Source organism: Pongo pygmaeus, chromosome 6 (genome assembly GCF_028885625.2).
Source record: "Pongo pygmaeus isolate AG05252 chromosome 6, NHGRI_mPonPyg2-v2.0_pri, whole genome shotgun sequence".
NCBI classification, from domain to species: domain Eukaryota; kingdom Metazoa; phylum Chordata; class Mammalia; order Primates; family Hominidae; genus Pongo; species Pongo pygmaeus.
Genome location: NC_072379.2, coordinates 54,225,133 through 54,243,288, shown reverse-complemented (window position 1 = coordinate 54,243,288; position 18,156 = coordinate 54,225,133). Strand labels below are relative to the sequence as shown.

Below are 18,156 nucleotides of genomic sequence, written 5' to 3'. Positions count from 1 at the left end.
AGTAGGAATCAGAGTGGCTCCTGCCTCTGTCCTGCTGTTCTCCAAAGGCTGACGTCCCAAAAAGCAGGCCTCCAGGGCTCTACCTGAGACTTGAGTTCTACTCACCTCCAAGGAAGATGTGGAGGCAATCCCTCACAAGTAGTTTCAAAACAGTCACAGCATGGGGCGGAAGGTAGAAGTATCAAGCACCCACCTCTTCAAATGCTAGGCCTCCAGAGGGTCAACCCTGTGGTCCTGCTGCTCCCTGAAGGTCCCCACAACCCCCTCTGGTCCCCCTCTTGGTGAAGGGTTTTGGGGGAAATAAAACAGGAGCCACTGGTAGTCCCAAGGGCAGGAGAGGGAAACACCACCTGCAGCTCAGAGACACCACAGCTTTTTCTCAAATACTTTCGGTAGCATGATATATGATCCCCCCTCCCTGCGGCCTCTCTCTCTGAGACTGAATTGGCCTCTTTTTCTGCTTTATTTTTCTGAATCTCTCTGTTCTCTTCTCTCTCTTCATGTGTCCCTTTTCCTTTGTTTCAACTTTTATGGAAACTATTGTTCAATCTCTCTCTCTCTCTCTCTCTGAATTCCCCGGTCTCTGCCTCTCTCAGCCTCTCCTCTCTTGTTTCAGTCACTGTCTCCACGTCTTTGTCACTCTATTAGTCTGTCTTGACGTCCGTCTCTATCTCTGGGGCCTAGGTGTTTCTATCAGTGTCCCTGTGTCTGGATGTTCCTGCTGCTCTGTCTGTGTGTCTCTATCATGTCCACATCTTCCTGTCGCTTTCTGTCTCCCTCCCTCGGCACTCCTATCTTCATCTCTCCATCGCAGCGTCTCCAGCCCTATTTCCACCCCTCCTTTCCCCCGGCCTGCGTTATTCAAATCGCAGCCAGGAAATCGAGCAGTTCGGGGAGGTGTGATGCTGAAAACCAGCTTCCGCGCGACGCCGGGTCGGAGCCCCCGAGGGGTGCCGGGGGGACAGCCCAGGGTGCGGCTTCTGTCCCGACCCAGTCGCCGCTCCCGGGGGCTCCCGCCCGGCGAACACCCTCCGGCCCCAGCCCGACTCCTGAGCTCCCCCTGCCCGCTTAGAAAGGAACTCTGACCGCCACCGGAGAGGGCGTTTGCCCGAGCCAGGAGTCCGAGAGGGGTGGAAAGTTCTCACCGATGGTGAAGCTGTAGCCATCGATGCTGAAAGTGGCGCTGCGGCATTTTTTGAAGCCCTCCTTCCTGTTGCTGGCGTCTGTCATGGCTCGGCCGGCCGGGCAGGGGCCTCGCAGCGCGACCAGCGGCGTCCGCCGTCCCCCACACGGCGGAGTGAGCAGCCCGCAGCTCGGCGGCGAATCCTTCTCCGGCCGCGCCGCGCTGTCACCCTCAGCCCCGCCGCGCGCTGGCAGCTGAGCGCCTGGAGACAAGAGCGGGGACCCAACGTCAACAGCTAAAGCGCTAGGAGCTCGGCGGAGGCAGGAGCCGTCGCGACTGCCCCATCTCCAAGCCGAGTTCCAGAGGCGGCGAGAGGAGTGTCAGGAAGGGAGGACGCGCGCCGCAGCGCGCGGACGGGGCTGACCGGTGGGCGCGGAGACCCCTGCCTGGCCACGCTACTCTCTGCCAGCCGCGGAGCCCGCGCGCCACAGGCACGTCTGTTTTCCACTTCAGCTTCTCCTTCCGTCTCTGGTGGCTGGGGGGATTTGGGGACCCAAGGGAATGGCTGAATTGGCGTCGTGCGTCTTCTAGATATGTTTTCTCTGGCAGACCGAGGAGCTTCCAGAAAGCACATCAACAGATGGAAAGGCAAACCCCTTAGCCATGAGATGTTGCCGAAGTTTACTCCAAACAAGGAAGTCGGGAAAATCGCCACGCCCACTTCCTCCTAGCCACTGCCCCCAGCCCTGGCCTGGAGCCCCGATAGTGTTTCTTCTCCACTGTCCCTGCCAGGAAGGTAATGTCAAAGTCACCGGAGGCTCTATGATGTGAAATGTACAATCGAATTAGAACTCGCCCCTTACCAACCATTCCAAATAGCTTTTCCTGTCCTTTCGAATTTGGGTTTGCCCAATGTGATAGACTCCTGGAATTTGCTGATGTGGAAGATATCTTACCAATCCCATAGCTGACGCTCTTATTACAGGAGAGGAAACTGAGGCTGGGTGGGGCTTGAGAAAAGTGCTACACAAGGAAGCGGCGGACATTGGAGGCAGAAGTTTCACTTTATGACGATGCCAAGTTAGCCATTGGCCTTTCCAGTGTCTGAAATGACCGAGTTAGGCAAGGCTTATACTGGGAAAATTATTCCCCACCGATCAGCAAGCAATTATTGAGGATTTACAGTTGCAGTGCTATCAGAGGCTGCGGATGCCCACGGGAAAAGAGACCACAGCTGAGTCACACAGAAGAGTCCACGGTATAACAATGTGGAATGAGGGTTCTGTGCTCAAGCTATTGTGAGACTACATTTAATTTAGCCTCATTTTTGTGATGAAATTTGACACAATTAACAAACACTTGCCAATAATAAGAATCAACCAGGTATATTCCTAATTGATTCCAGTTGAGTTTAGAGGGTAATGGCTCCACATATCTTCAGAATCTAATGAAGATTAGAAACCTTGTCCCAAAAAAAAGCACACAGACACACATGTACAATATTCTACATACAACTTCAGGGGGCCCATTAAAACCCCCAAGCCTACTGGAACCCAGGTTAATGCATGTCCCAGGAATTTAATCTTTTTCAATTCACCAAGTATTTTTAAAGAAATGGAATTGTGTCAGAGTGTATGTAGTTGACACTTCAGTTATAAATTCTCTCAGGAAAGACCTAGAACCACATTCACATGGTCTGGTTAGGTTGGTAGCGAGATTAATTAATCATAAAGGCAACCAACAGTGTCTTGAACCTCATGCCACATAGAATGGCATATTTCGGCATGCAGTCAGGGGTGTTTCAAAATCATCATGTAGTCCCTGAGACTGTAATATCCACGCCTGGAACCTGTTACAACATGGAGGCATGAAAAGGGCTCTGCTCACAGATAGACCTGGGTCTGAAAGCTGGCTCCACCACTTACCAGCTACATGGTGACCTCCCTGAGTCTTACTTTCCTCCTCTGACAAGGATTAAGTAGGAGTAAGTGCATAAAACCTAGGCACACTGTATGCATCCAGTTATTGCAATCACTAGCTAACTCCCAGATCTTATTATGTAGACTGCACGGAAAATTCTTCTCTGTGACAATAACGTATTTTAGTTATTGTTGCCACCATTAATTTTATAGGTGAAGAGAATTTTTGTATGTAACATTTTATATATAATATATTACATGTAATATAATATGGGCTTGGTTTTTTGTTTGTTTGTTTTTGAGACAGTGTTTCACTCTGCTGCCCAGGCTGGAGTGCAGTGGTGCAATCATGGCTCATTGTGGCATCGACCACTTGGGCTCAAGTGATCCTCCCACTTCAGCCTCCAAAGTAGCAGGGTCTACAGATACACGCCACCACACCTGGCTGCTTTAAAAAAAAAAAAAAAAAAACTGTAGAGGCAAGGTCTCACTATGTTGCCTAGGCTTGTCTCGAACTCCAGAGCTCAAGTCATCCTCTGCCTCCATCTCCCAAAATGTTGGGATTACAGGAATGAGGCACATGCCTGACCTTAATATTATGTATTTTTTAATATAGTAACCACCAAAGGTTTCTTATAGTTCCCCTTTCCCTGTATTTCTCCCATCTTCCCAAGCTTTTAAGTGAAGCACATGTCTTTTTTGTGCCAAAATAAGTCCTCAGCTGAGGAACCTGAAAGCCCTGAGTCTCCTGTAGTAAATTATCAAAAAAAAGAAAAAAGAAAAAGTCTATTGCAATGGAAATTTTTCCTTGCGTAAGTGAGTGAAATTAAAACTTGGTATTTAATCATCCTAACAGAAAAGCTTTCTGAAATATAACCTATGAAAATAATAAAAATGCAATCATTTCTCTGTCCCCTAAAGTCTGGTAAAAATAACTTGCCTGAATAATTAGAACTGTTTTTAAACTGCTTCTCCCCAGAATCATTATCTCTCTCCCTGGTTTTAGAGATTGTACACCTACAGAACTACTAAAATGCACTGCTTCAAGTGCAAACTCTTAAAAGCAGCCTTTTCAGCCTTTGGATTCTCACACCAAACCAAGTGAAGCTGAATGCTAACATTACATAAGTCAAGAAAGAATGAGTTCAAGACTGAGATCAAAAGAAGCATGGCTTTTGTTTGTTCTTTCAGAAATGCTCACTCAAGAAAGACTGGGAAGTAAGAAAACTAAACCAAGACAGACAAGCAGATGTGTCAATCATCTGCTTTGGTAGTTGGAGCAGGATTTGACAAATTAATGTCTGCAGACGAAATCTGGCCCATCACCTGTTTTTGTGGCTTCTGCAAGCTAAAAACAGCTTTTGTATTTTTAAGTGATTGAAAAAAATGAAAAGAAGAATAATATTCTGTGACACATTAAAACTACATGAAACTTGAATTTTAGTATCCACAAGTAAAGTTTCATTGGAACATAGCTATGCTCATTTATTTCCATATTCTCTCTGGCTGCTTTCACACTACAAAGCCATTGTTCAGTAGCTGTGCCTGGGACCATATGGCCTGCAAAGCCAAAAATATTTACTATCTGGCCCTTTACATAAAATGCTTATTGACTCCTAAAATTATAGTAAGTATACTTTACATCTGTCAGGGTTTGGGTAACTTCTAGTTTTATTATATTTACTTTAACATTTGGGTTTGGAAAGAAATTTATCTTTTTTAACTACTGGAATGGATTCTAACATGGAAGAACTAAGAGTGCATTCTAACAAACAAGGGAAACAGGGAGGGAAGAAGGTCCCTAATAATTGTTTGATCCAGTCAATAGCTAAGACTAATTAGGTTAAGATTAATTTCTTCCAAGAAGTAATGTGTGATCCCGACTTCACTGCAAGAAAGTAGAGGAAGAGCTGAACTCATTACCTACATCAGTTCATAGGATCAAATAATGTCCTTCAAATATAACAACTGTATATGACCCAATATAAAAAAGAGTCTGGCAGGATGCTCCTCTGACTCTAGTGCTAATATCAAGTCTTTTGATTCGCTCTGTGGATCTGATGGTGGATTCTACTACGTGTTTCTACATAAGAGAAAGGATATTAATGGCAAGTTCTTGTTGCTCATTGGTTTTTCACTTTTAAAGTTCTAGAAAAATTTAAGAACATATATAGAATGTATCAAAAGGTATAGTTTCTAAGAAAACATCTTTTTATTTTTCATGCTAGAGAGAAGACAGCTCCTCAGCATCTCACTAATGCATTTCAACCATTCCCAGGTAGGAAGCTACCTACTACTTGGAATTCTCCCAACAGCCAATAGTCCAAGAATTGTAGACCCAAGTTGCCCCAATAAGAGCATCATGCACACACCTCACGGACACCTATCCAGCTGTCTAAAAACCATTCCAAATTCTAGAAAGGGCCTCTTCCCATTCATATAATCACTGGCTGCAGGCAATGAAGTTTCTGAACTGCAACCTTGCTCCTTTGGCTGTAATTGATAGAACCCAAACTGGGCTGATGAATACCATTTCTGGGAATAGGAATTGTGAGAGGTAAAGAAAAAGTCCCAGTTCATTCCAGGTCCGGTTCCAGCTGGTATCTGAAAATCAGCTCCTCCCAAATTCCGTAAGATACCCTACTACTCTTATACTATACAGTAGTCCCTTTTGTAAGTGATCCAATATGAGTTGCTATTGCTTGAAACCAAGAGTTCTAGCTAATCTACCAGACTCCCTTCAAGAAGGGAAGCAGAGGAGGAAGAAATGAACAGAGAAAAGAAGGAATTAAACTAACATTTACTGAGTGCCAACTATATACTAAGCATTGTACTAACCAAGAAACTGTCCCTGCCTTTTAGAATTTTACAGGAAGAGTAAGTCTTAGAACAGTCCCTGGAATTGGGTGTCAGAATGAGAAAACAATCACAGAAAGTCTGTGTTTCTGGATGCAGTTCCTCTTCAGCTGTCACCAGTGCCCTCCTCTGTTTCATTTTACTTCTACCTTATTGCCTCCCTATAGCCCATTTTTTTGTTTCTCAAATAAATTAGACCCAGGAATGGCAGAGACAATCTAATTAAATGGGGAAGATAAAAAGTGTGTGCTTACACACTTGAGGGCCCAAAAAAGGTGCCAAAAACGTACCCAGAAGGCCCTGATGGAGGTTACCGAATTCTATTTCCACAAGGAGGCAATTTTTTTCTTTGGCCCCCTGTTCATTCTTCAACTTTTTTTGAGTTTACATATTATTCATGCATCTGTGAAAGTAACTATCCTTAAGTACCTGCCTTTAGTGTCTCAGAAAATAATAGCTAAGGGCCCCCAAAGATCTCCCCATAACATTATGTAGCAAATTACAGTAAATTAAATTCTTGTTTTGCATTCAGAGTTTGGGGAGAATTTTATCATAGCCTTTGTAGTTAGGAGTTATAAGTGGAAACTTTCTGCAGTGGGGGTGAGGGAGACCAGAACAACTATTTTTAATTCCTTTTTCTTAATCCAGACTACCAAGTCTGGAATTGTCTTTCCCCTCAGCCAACCAGGTTTGCCTAGAGATCTCCCTCCTCACCATTCAGGTATCTGCTAATCTCCCAGGTCCTCCAGAAAGCATTTTCTGCCTGACATTCCTCAGGGGAGGTAACCACCCCACTTGAAGCCTCCCCTGGATCCCATTCTGTGTCCCCATCATAAAATCATCACGCTGCACTCATACTGCCTGTTTGCCTGCCCATCTCCTCATAAGGATATGGTCTGCGGGTAGCAGAGATGGGTCTTCCATCCTCAGCCCTGGCACAGAGTAGGCCTTCGCTAATACATTTATGAATTAAAAAGTAAACAAAGATGTATAATGCAAGGCTGTGTGGCCAGGAGATGATGGGATTGGGGTAGGACAGCCAGCCCCATTAGCCATTCCCTCTTTCCACTCATCCTCTGTCTTTCTCTGTGTTGAGCTTTAGAGCAAGTTCAAAACACAGCTCCATAGCAAATAGGTTAATAACTTTTAAAATTAATAAAATGAAACAAAAAGCTCCTCTTTTTGTTTTCTCAAAACAGGGCTCCTTAGCAAATAGGTTAATAACTTTTAAAATTAATAAAATGAAACAAAAAGCTCCTCTACTTGCTAGCTGTGTGATCTTGGGAAAATGACTTAGCCTCTCTGAGTCTTAGTTTTTTCTTTTGTAAAATGGACATATAATACCTATCTCATAAGAAATATGTGAGTTATAATAATGTATGTAAAAGACTTACCCTGGACTCAACCCATAGTAAACATTCAATTTTACTTATTATTATTATATCATATATATTATTATAACATGACAATGTTATTATTTTTAACATCGTTATCATCACTAGCATACTAGGTCCCTTTTGAGCTTCTGTTTTCTACAGAGTGCTTAAGTTAATCCATAATCACGGGCAAGAGGAACAGGGTTAGAGTTCACTCAACCGTGGGCCTAAGGCCCCAAAGTATCACCCTGTGAGCAATGGGACCAGAGGTTCTAGGTCTCCATCACTCAGGTGAGCTACAGAAACTCATGGGCTTTCTGAGCGCTAGAGTCTGGGGCTTGCACAGGGCCTGCTCAATCACTCTTCCATCCACAAGTCCCAGCCTCCATCACCCTCCCCATTCCATGATACTTCGGTCAGCTATGCTTCGCTTCCTTCAGCAGATGCATTATGGTCCTCATAATGCATATTGTCTTGTGAACCTGCTGCATCAGCTAGGATGTCTTCTGTTCCCTGGGCATCCAGGGCACAGCTTCCTCCTGGTTTTCCTGCTACCTCTGCAGCCAATGCCTTTTCTGTTGTTGTTAACCAGGGAAACTCTTATCTTCTCATTCCATTGCCTCTTTCCTGAGCAATCCTCTTTGCTCTTCCCAGCTCTGTTAATGACTCCAAAATATCTATTTCCAGCCCAGATCACTAAGCAGCAAGTCTTCAGTAGGTCTTACAGTCACCTTGGCCTTGACTTATCTAAATCTGAAATCTTCATCTTCCTATCCTTCCTCCAGAGTTTCCCTTGGGGTGTTAGGGGAGCCAGACAAAGTTTCTACACACTTGTCAAGCCAGGCTAACCTTTACCACCCTCTTTCCAGCTGTCCCCATAGAAGGAGCATTTCTCATCTGACTCGTTAAAGTTTCAGGCATTCCTTGGGCCCAACTCACTAGGGCGAAAGTCTCTCCTGGGCAGAGCCCACATGGCACCTCTGTGAGAGTTAGGAAAGGGTGCCCTTCTCCCAGGTGGAAGCAGCCCCATGCCAGGACAAACAGAGCTCAGTGAGCAGGGCCTGGGCTGAATGTTGCTCCCACCCAGTCCTTCGGTCAGGCATTGATATGATTTGGCTATGTCTCCACCCAAATCTCATCTTGAATTGTAGCTCCTATGATTCCCACATGTTGTGGAAGGAACCTGGTGGGAGATAATTGAATCATAGGGGCAGTTCCCCCATACTATTCTCATGGTAGTGAATAAGTCTCACGAGATCTGATGGTTTTAGAAAGGGAACCCCCTTTCACTTGATCCTTCATTCTCTCTTGTCTGCCACCATGTAAGATGTGCATTTCACCTTCCACCGTGGTTGTGAGGCCTCCCCAGCCATGTGGAACTGTGTGTCCATTAAACCTCTTTTTCTTTATAAATTACCCAGTCTTGGGTATGTCTTTATCAGCAGCATGAAAATGGGCTAATACCGTAAATTGGGTTCCTGGTCATAATACTTCCAGAATATTATCAAAGCCTCACTCTTCCACTCCAATAGTGCCATCTCTGGAAATGGTCCTCCCTACTGCTGCACAACCAAATTGGGAAGCCTGTGAGTCATTACTCTTCCCTCTGCCTTTTTCATCTAAACAGTCACTAAGTCCACACAGAAATGTTCCCTCAATATATCTGGCATCTGTCTGGTCCTATCCACACACGACCCCACCTTAGTCCAGGCTACCACTCTCTCTCACATGAATTATCACAACAGCCTCTCACCTCCACAGCCAGCTTGCATTCTTGCTCCAAGCCATTGTCTATCCAGGAGCCAAAGAGATCTTTTTAAATAAAAATGTAGTCATGTCTTTCCTCTGCCTAAAATCCTTCAGTGACTCCCTGTCGCTGTAGAAAAATCAATACTTAGAATAAAGTAAAAACTCCTTACCTTGGCTCATCAGGTCCTACAGAATCTTGGGGGAAACTGGGGAACATAGGGAAGTTTGGACCTTCTCCTGTAAGGAGTGGGAAGCATAAAACACATACAAGAGGACTTAGAAAGTATCAGAAAGGGAGTGGGGAAGTTAGTCAGAGAAGGGAAAGCAACCAATAAAGCTACCCTTGTGGGAACCTGGGGCTTAATCCTCTAAGAAACATCAGGAGCCAGTGTCAAATTGCCATTGGCAATGCATCTCGTTTCCCAACCTGATTCCGGACTCTTTCAAGGGTTTGGCTTTGACATGCTCTATCAACTCTTCTCACTTCTGACTTCCTAGAGAGGATTCAGACCTTCTGTGCTTCCCAGGATCAAGAAAAACAGCACTTAGTCGTTTATTTTATACCTACTATGTGCAAATAGTTTGCACCTGTAACAAATATCCAAATTCTCAGTGACCTAACACCACAATAAAGGTTTTTTTTTCTTGCTCATTACGAAGCCCAATATAGGTTGTGGGGTGCAGGATGTGGAGTTTTGGCCTATGGAGTTATTCAGGGACTAAGCTGGCTTTCATCTCATAGCTTCATCAGCACCTAGAACCTCAGAATCCTTCTCTGTATCCTCTGCATCTAGCTGGCCAGTGAAGGAAGAGAAAAACGGTGGAAGACTGTCAAGAATTTCAGAAACCAGGCATGGAATAAACACACATCCGTTCCTCCCACATTCTGTTAGCCAGAAATTAGTCATATGCCCCACCAAACTGCAAGGGGTGGGTGACATCTGGGAAATGAAGTTAGGAAAGAAAAGAAGGTTTGGTAAACACAGATCCTTTGAAACCCTATCCTCTCCACTGTTTTCACTCAATCTGACCACCAACTTACCAGGTGGAGACATGGTTAAACCCTTCATGCCCAGGACTGAGGTCATAATCTGTTGCCATATCAGAGTTGGAACCTTTCTACCTTATTAAGCCCAGGTTCACAGGATCAAAGCACCTGAGCCTACCACTGTGATGTAAATTTTATAAAGTAGGCCCAAGGTGGAGCCAAGATGGCTGAATAGGAACAGCTCCGGTCTATAGCTCCCAGAGTGAGCGATGCAGAAGACGGGTGATTTCTGCATTTCCATCTGAGGTACTGGGTTCATCTCACTAGGGAGAGCCAGACAGTGGGCGCAGGACAGTGGGTGCAGCACACCGTGCGCGAGCCGAAGCAGGGCGAGGCATTGCCTCACTCAGGAAGCACAAGGGGTCAGGGAGTTCCCTCTCCTAGTCAAAGAAAGGGGTGACAGACGGCACCTGGAAAATCAGGTCACTCCCACCCGAATACTGCGCTTTTCCAATGGGCTTAAAAAACAGCACACCAGGAGATTATATCCCACACCTGGCTCGGAGGGTCCTACACCCACGGAGTCTCGCTGATTGCTAGCACAGCAGTCTGAGATCAAACTGCAAGGTGGCAGCCAGGCTGGGGGAGGGGCGCCTGCCATTGCCCAGGCGTGATTAGGTAAACAAAGCAGCCAGGAAGCTCGAACTGCGTGGAGCCCACCACAGCTCAAGGAGGCCTGCCTGCCTCTGTAGGCTCCACCTCTGGGGGCAGGGCACAGACAAACAAAAATACAGCAGTAACCTCTGCAGGCTTAAATGTCCGTGTCTGACAGCTTTGAAGAGAGTAGTGATTCTCCCAGCACGCAGCTGGAGATCTGAGAACGGGCAGACTGCCTCCTCAAGTGGGTCCTTGACCCCCGAGCAGCCTAACTGGGAGGCACCCCCTAGTAAGGGCAGACTGACACCTCACACGGCCGGGTACCCCTCTGAGACAAAACTTCCAGAGGAACGATCAGGCAGTAATATTTGCGATTCAACAAGATCTGCTGTGCTACAGCCACTGCTGTTCTACAGCCACACTGCTGATAACCAGGCAAACAGGGTCTGGAGTGGACCTCTAGCAAACTCCAAAGACCTGCAGCTAAGGGTCCTGTCTGTTAGAAGGAAAACTAACAAACAGAAAGGACATCCACACCAAAAACCCTTGTGTACGTCACCATCATCAAAGACCAAAAGTAGATAAAACCACAAAGATGGGGAAAAAACAGAGCAGAAAAACTGGAAACTAAAAAGCAGAGTGCCTCTCCTCCTCCAAAGGAACGCAGCTCCTCACCAGCAACGGAACAAAGCTGGACGGAGAATGACTTTGACGAGCTGAGAGAAGAAGGCTTCAGACGATCAAACTACTATGAGCTACAGGAGGAAATTCAAACCAAAGGCAAAGAAGTAAAAACTGTGAAAAAAAATTAGACGAATGGATAACTAGAATAACTAATGCACAGAGGTCCTTAAAGGAGCCGATGGAGCTGAAAGCCAAGGCTCGAGAACTTCGTGAAGAATGAAGAAGCCTCAGAGCCGATGCAATCAACTGGAAGAAAGGGTATCAGTGATGGAAGATGAAATGAATGAAATGAAGCCAGAAGGGAAGTTTAGAGAAAAAAGAATAAAAAGAAACGAACAAAGCCTCCAAGAAATATGGGACTATGTGAAAAAACCAAAACTACATCTGATTGGTGTACCTGAAAGTGACGGGGAGAATGGAACCAAGTTGGAAAACACTCTGCAGGATATTATCCAGGAGAACTTCCCCAATCTAGCAAGGCAGGCCAACATTCAGATTCAGGAAATACAGAGGACGCCACAAAGATACTCCTCGAGAAGAGCAACTCCAAGACACATAATTGTCAGATTCACCAAAGTTGAAATGAAGGAAAAAATGTTAAGGGCAGCCAGAGAGAAAGGTCGGGTTACCCACAAAGGGAAGCCCATCAGACTAACAGCGGATCTCTTGGCAGAAACTCTACAAGCCAGAAGAGAGTGGGGGACAATATTCAACATTCTTAAAGAAAAGAATTTTCAACCCAGAATTTCGTATCCTGCCAAACTAAGCTTCATAAGTGAAGGAGAAATAAAATACTTTACAGACAAGCAAATGCTGAGAGATTTTGTCACCACCAGGCCTGCCCTAAAAGAGCTCCTAAAGGAAGCACTAAACATGGAAAGGCACAACCAGTACCAGCCGCTGCAAAATCATGCCAAAATGTAAAGACCATCAAGGCTAGGAAGAAACTGCATCAACTAACGAGCAAAATAACCAGCTAACATCATAATGACAGGACCAAATACACACATAACAATATTAACTTTAAATGTAAATGCGCTACATGCTCCAATTAAAAGGCACAGACTGGCAAATTGGATAAAGAGTCAAGACCCATCAGTGTGCTGTATTCAGGAAACCCATCTCACGTGCAGAGACACACATAGACTCAAAATAAAAGGATGGAGGAAGATCTACCAAGCAAATGGAAAACAAAAAAAGGCAGGGGTTGCAATCCTAGTCTCTGATAAAACAGACTTTAAACCAACAAAGATCAAAAGAGACAAAGAAGGCCATTACATAATGGTAAAGGGATTAATTCAACAAGAAGAGCTAACTATCCTAAATATATATGCACCCAATACAGGAGCACCCAGATTCATAAAGCAAGTCCTGAGTGACCTACAAAGAGACTTAGACTCCCACACAATAATAATGGGAGACTTTAACACCCCACTGTCAACATTAGACAGATCAATGAGACAGAAAGTTAACAAGGATACCAAGGAATTGACCTCAGCTCTGCACCAAGCAGACCTAATAGACATCTACAGAAATCTCCAAATGAACAGAATATACATTTTTTTCAGCACCACACCACACCTATTCCAAAATTGACCACACAGTTGGAAGTAAAGCACTCCTCAGCAAATGTAAAAGAACAGAAATTATAACAAACTGTCTCTCACACCACAGTGCAATCAAACTAGAACTCAGGACTAAGAAACTCACTCGAAACCACTCAACTACATGGAAACTGAACAACCTGCTCCTGAATGACTACTGGATACATAACGAAATGAAGGCAGAAATAAAGATGTTCTTTGAAACCAATGAGAACAAAGACACAAGATATCAGAATCTCTGAGACGCATTCAAAGCAGTGTGTAGAGGGAAATTTATAGCACTAAATGCCCACAAGACAAAGCAGGAAAGATCCAAAATTGACACTCTAACATCACAATTAAAAGAACTAGAAAAGCAAGAGCAAACACATTCAAAAGCTAGCAGAAGGCAAGAAATAACTAAAATCAGAGCAGAACTGAAGGAAATAGAGACACAAAAAACCCTTCAAAAAATTAATGAATCCAGGAGCTGGTTTTTTGAAAGGATCAACAAAATTGATAGACCACTAGCAAGACTAATAAAGAAGAAAAGATAGAAGAATCAAATAGACGCAATAAAAAATGATAAAGGGGATATCACCACCGATCTCACAGAAATACAAACTACCATCAGAGGATACTACAAACATCTCTATGCAAATAAACTAGAAAATCTAGAAGAAATGGATAAATTCCTCGACACATCCACCCTCCCAAGACTAAACCAGGAAGAAGTTGAATCTCTGAATAGACCAATAAGAGGCTCTGAAATTGTGGCAATAATCAATAGCTTACCAACCAAAAAAAGTCCAGGACCAGATGGACACAGCCAAATTCTACCAGAGGTACAAGGAGGAGCTGGTACCATTCCTTCTGAAACTATTCCAATCAATAGAAAAAGAGGGAATTCTCCCTAACTCATTTTATGAGGCCAGCATCATCCTGATACCAAAGCCTGGCAGAGACAATACCAAAAAAGAGAATTTTAGACCAATATCCTTGATGAACATTGATGCAAAAATCCTCAATAAAATACTGGCAAACCAAATCCAGCAGCACATTAAAAAGCTTATCCACCATGATCAAGTGGGCTTCATCCCTGGGATGGGCCGGTTCAACATACGCAAATCAATAAATGTAATCCAGCATATAAACAGAACAAAAGACAAAAACCACATGATTATCTCAATAGCTGCAGAAAAGGCCTTTGACAAAATTCAACAACCCTTCATGCTAAAAACTCTCAATAAATTAGGTATTGATGGGACGTATCTCAAAATAATAAGAGCTATCTATGAAAAACCCACAGCCAATATCATACTGAGTGGGCAAAAACTGGAAGCATTCCCTTTGAAAACTGGCACAAGACAGGGATGCCCTCTCTCACCACTCCTGTTCAACATAGTGTTGGAAGTTCTGGCCAGGGCAATTAGGCAGGAGAAGGAAATAAAGGGTATTCAATTAGGAAAAGAGGAAGTCAAATTGTCCCTGTTTGCAGATGACATGATTGTATATCTAGAAAACCTCATTGTCTCAGCCCAAAATCTCCTTAAGCTGATAGGCAACTTCAGCAAAGTCTCAGGATACAAAATCAATGTACAAAAATCACAAGCATTCTTATACATCAATAACAGACAAACAGAGAGCCAAATCATGAGTGAACTCCCATTCACAATTGCTTCAAAGAGAATAAAATACCTAGGAATCCAACTTACAAGGGATGTGAAGGACCTCTTCAACGAGAACTACAAACCACTGCTCAAGGAAATAAAAGAGGATACAAACAAATGCAAGAACATTCCATGCTCATGGGTAGGAAGAATCAATATCATGAAAATGGCCATACTGCCCAAGGTAATTTATAGATTCAATGCCATCCCCATCAAGCTACCAATGACTTTCTTCACAGAATTGGAAAAAACTACTTTAAAGTTCATATGGAACCAAAAAAGAGCCCGCATCGCCAAGTCAATCCTAAGCCAAAAGAACAAAGCTGGAGGCATCACACTACCTGACTTCAAACTATACTACAAGGCTACAGTAACCAAAACAGCATGGTACTGGTACCAAAACAGAGATATAGATCAATGGAACACAACAGAGCCCTCAGAAATAATGCCGCATATCTACAACCATCTGATCTTTGACAAACCTGACAAAAACAAGAAATGGGGAAAGGATTCCCTATTTAATAAATGGTGCTGGGAAAACTGGCTAGCCGTATGTAGAAAGCTGAAACTGGATCCCTTCCTTACACCTTATACAAAAATTAATTCAAGATGGATTAAAGACTTACATGTTAGACCTAAAACCATAAAAACCCTAGAAGAAAACCTAGGCAATACCATTCAGGACATAGGCATGGGCAAGGGCTTCATGTCTAAAACACCAAAAGCAATCACAACAAAAGCCAAAATTGACAAATAGGATCTAATTAAACTAAAGAGCTTCTGCACAGTAAAAGAACCTACCATCAGAGTGAACAGGCAACCTACAAAATGGGAGAAAACTTTCGCAACCTACTCATCTGACAAAGGGCTAATATCCAGAATCTACAATGAACTCCAACAAATTTACAAGAAAAAAACAAACAACCCCATCAAAAAGTGGGTGAAGGATATGAACAGGCACTTCTCAAAAGAAGACATTTATGCAGCCAAAAAACACATGAAAAAATGCTCATCATCACTGGCTATCAGAGAAATGCAAATCAAAACCACAATGAGATACCATTTCACACCAGTTAGGGTGGCAATCATTAAAAAGTCAGGAAACAACAGGTGCTGGAGAGGATGTGGAGAAATAGAAACATTCTTACACTGTTGGTGGGACTGTAAACTAGTTCAACCATTGTGGAAGTCAGAGTGGCAATTCCTCAGGGATCCAGAACTAGAAATACCATTTGACCCAGCCATCCCATTACTGGGTATATACCCAAAGGATTATAAATCATGCTGCTATAAAGACACATGCACACGTATGTTTATAGCGGCACTATTCACAAAAGCAAAGACTTGGAACCAACCTAAATGTCCAACAACGATAGACTGGATTAAGAAAATGTGGCACATATACACCATGGAATACTATGCAGCCATAAAAAAGGGTGAGTTCATGTCCTTTGTAGGGACATGGATGAAACTGGAAACCATCATTCTCAGCAAACTATCGCAAGGACAAAAAACCAAACACCGCATGTTCTCACTCATAGGTGGGAATTGAACCATGAGAACACTTGGACACAGGAAGGGGAACATCACACTCTGGGGACTATCGTGGGGTGGGGGGAGGGGGGAGGGATAGCATTAGGAGATATACCTAATGCTAAATGACGAGTTAATGGGTGCAGCACACCAACATGGCACATGTATACATATGTAACAAACCTGCACGTTGTGCACATGTACCCTAAAAGTCAAAGTATAATAATAATAAAATAAAATAAAATAAAAGATGCTAGGTACCTAAATCTGAAACCAAAAACATGCGAAACCAAAAACATTCCTAAGTAGACACTATTTTATATCCTCAGTGTTTTTGTCTTTGATGTAGAATTAGTTACTACTAAGCCAATAAAAGTAAATGAGAAATGAAAAAAATTAAAAAATAAAAATAAAAAATAAAGTGGGCCCACTTTCCCCAGAAAGGCCCTTTTCATGTGGCTTATTGTTGTTATCACTTACAGAAGGTTTAAATATATCAACAATTTTAATACTATATTACAGCTCTGGCATTGGAAAGCAAGACAAAAATATAATTTACTGAGGAGGTGAAAATTGCATCATCTTGTAACATGATTTTTTTTCTTTCACTAACTAGAAAACATAAATACTGTACCCAGAAATACAAAAATTCTAGTTCATTAAGAGACAAAGGGAATAGCAGAGAAAAATTCGGTCACTAACATTTAGCAGGCCAGCAAACTTTGCCACATCAAAGACTCCTGATGAGGATTTGGGGAACATGCAGTTAGAACAAATACAGAGCATCCCAGGTTACCACTTGCATAGCGATAAGTCTCAGATGGATAACTGGTTACAGGTAGAACTGGCATGGACTTGCACTCAGACGTGAGGAAGGGAATGTGGTTTCTTAGGGGATCCAGCCTTAGTCAGGCCATCATGGGTTAAGCTCTGTGCTTAGTACTCATGCATCTCATTTCAAGCCCTCAGTAACAAAGAATGGAATTATGGGGTTAGGTTTTCTTACTGTGGTTCGTAAATCCCTGGAGAAGATAACTCTTCTCAGTGGCATCCTTGGCAACAGAATTACCAAGAGCACCAAGAACAATGAAACCAGAGAGAATAGACAGGCAGCCCAAAAGGGAACACAGACCTATAGAGTAGATCCGGCTATTCACTGAAATGACCTATAATAGAGACATGCTCCTCCATCTGTTGTTCACTGGTGGCTAAATTCATCTAGAACTTTTTTCCAGCTTATTCACCTCAAATTGGACAATAAATATGTTCCTTATCACCAGCAAACATGCATCGCCACAGATACAGCTACACACACACACACACACAGACACATACACAGACATTCACACACACACCCCAATTTTATATCTCGGATGTGGCTTCTGACAATGATGACAATGATAAAGATGCTGAAGTTCTGAAGAAAATGTCACAGAACAAAATGTTAAGGAAAAAGAGCAAACACAAAGTAGGATGCAATAGAGTCTCAACTACGTTAAAAAGAAAATGCACTAAAGAAAGACAGGAAGGTGAGCAAGAACAGCCCAGTGAGTCAGAGAATAGCCAAGGACAAAAAGTTTAAATCAGATGTTGCAAACTGGCTTCCCTGGGATCAAATGCAGCCCAGGGATGTGGCTTTTTGTTTTGGGGTGATTTTTGCCTGCTTGGTGCTTAAAAAATATTTAAGTTGTGAATTAAAAAGAAATTGAAAATTGAAAGGAAGGAAGGTAGAGAGGAAAGGAGGAAGACAGCAGACAGGAAGGAAGGAAACACATCAAAATGTAACAGTGATTATATTCCAGTGCTGGGATTATAGGTTACTTGGTTTCCCAAAGCCAGCAAGTTCAAATTTGTTCTTATGAACATATCCTGACTGCACCCTGGAGGCTTCCTACCCAGGAACATTGGTTATAATTTAGTTTCTTCTTATATGTGTCCTCCAAATTTTCTAGCATGCTCATAATTAGAAAATAGAAAAATAAACATTTTTAAAGTCACCTATCAAAACAGACATAGAT

At 43.2% G+C, this 18,156-nt stretch overlaps 1 protein-coding gene across 8 annotated transcripts in view; it reads right to left on the bottom strand.

Moving 5' to 3' along the window:
- PDE1C (phosphodiesterase 1C) overlaps positions 1-10,172 on the bottom strand; it is a 573,061-nt gene extending 562,889 nt beyond the window's left edge. For 3 of the 8 annotated variants that reach the window (XM_054494173.1, XM_054494178.2, XM_054494180.2), the window contains exon 1: positions 1,146-1,921. In XM_054494173.1, the coding sequence (XP_054350148.1) occupies positions 1,146-1,230 (85 nt within the window). In that variant the 5' untranslated portion in view covers positions 1,231-1,921. Of the gene's footprint in view, positions 1-1,145; positions 1,927-10,065 lie in introns of those variants that run through there. The other 5 variants (XM_054494174.2, XM_054494177.2, XM_054494175.2 and 2 more) reach the window with 4 other exon arrangements.
- Between the last annotated feature and the right edge of the window lie 7,984 nt (positions 10,173-18,156).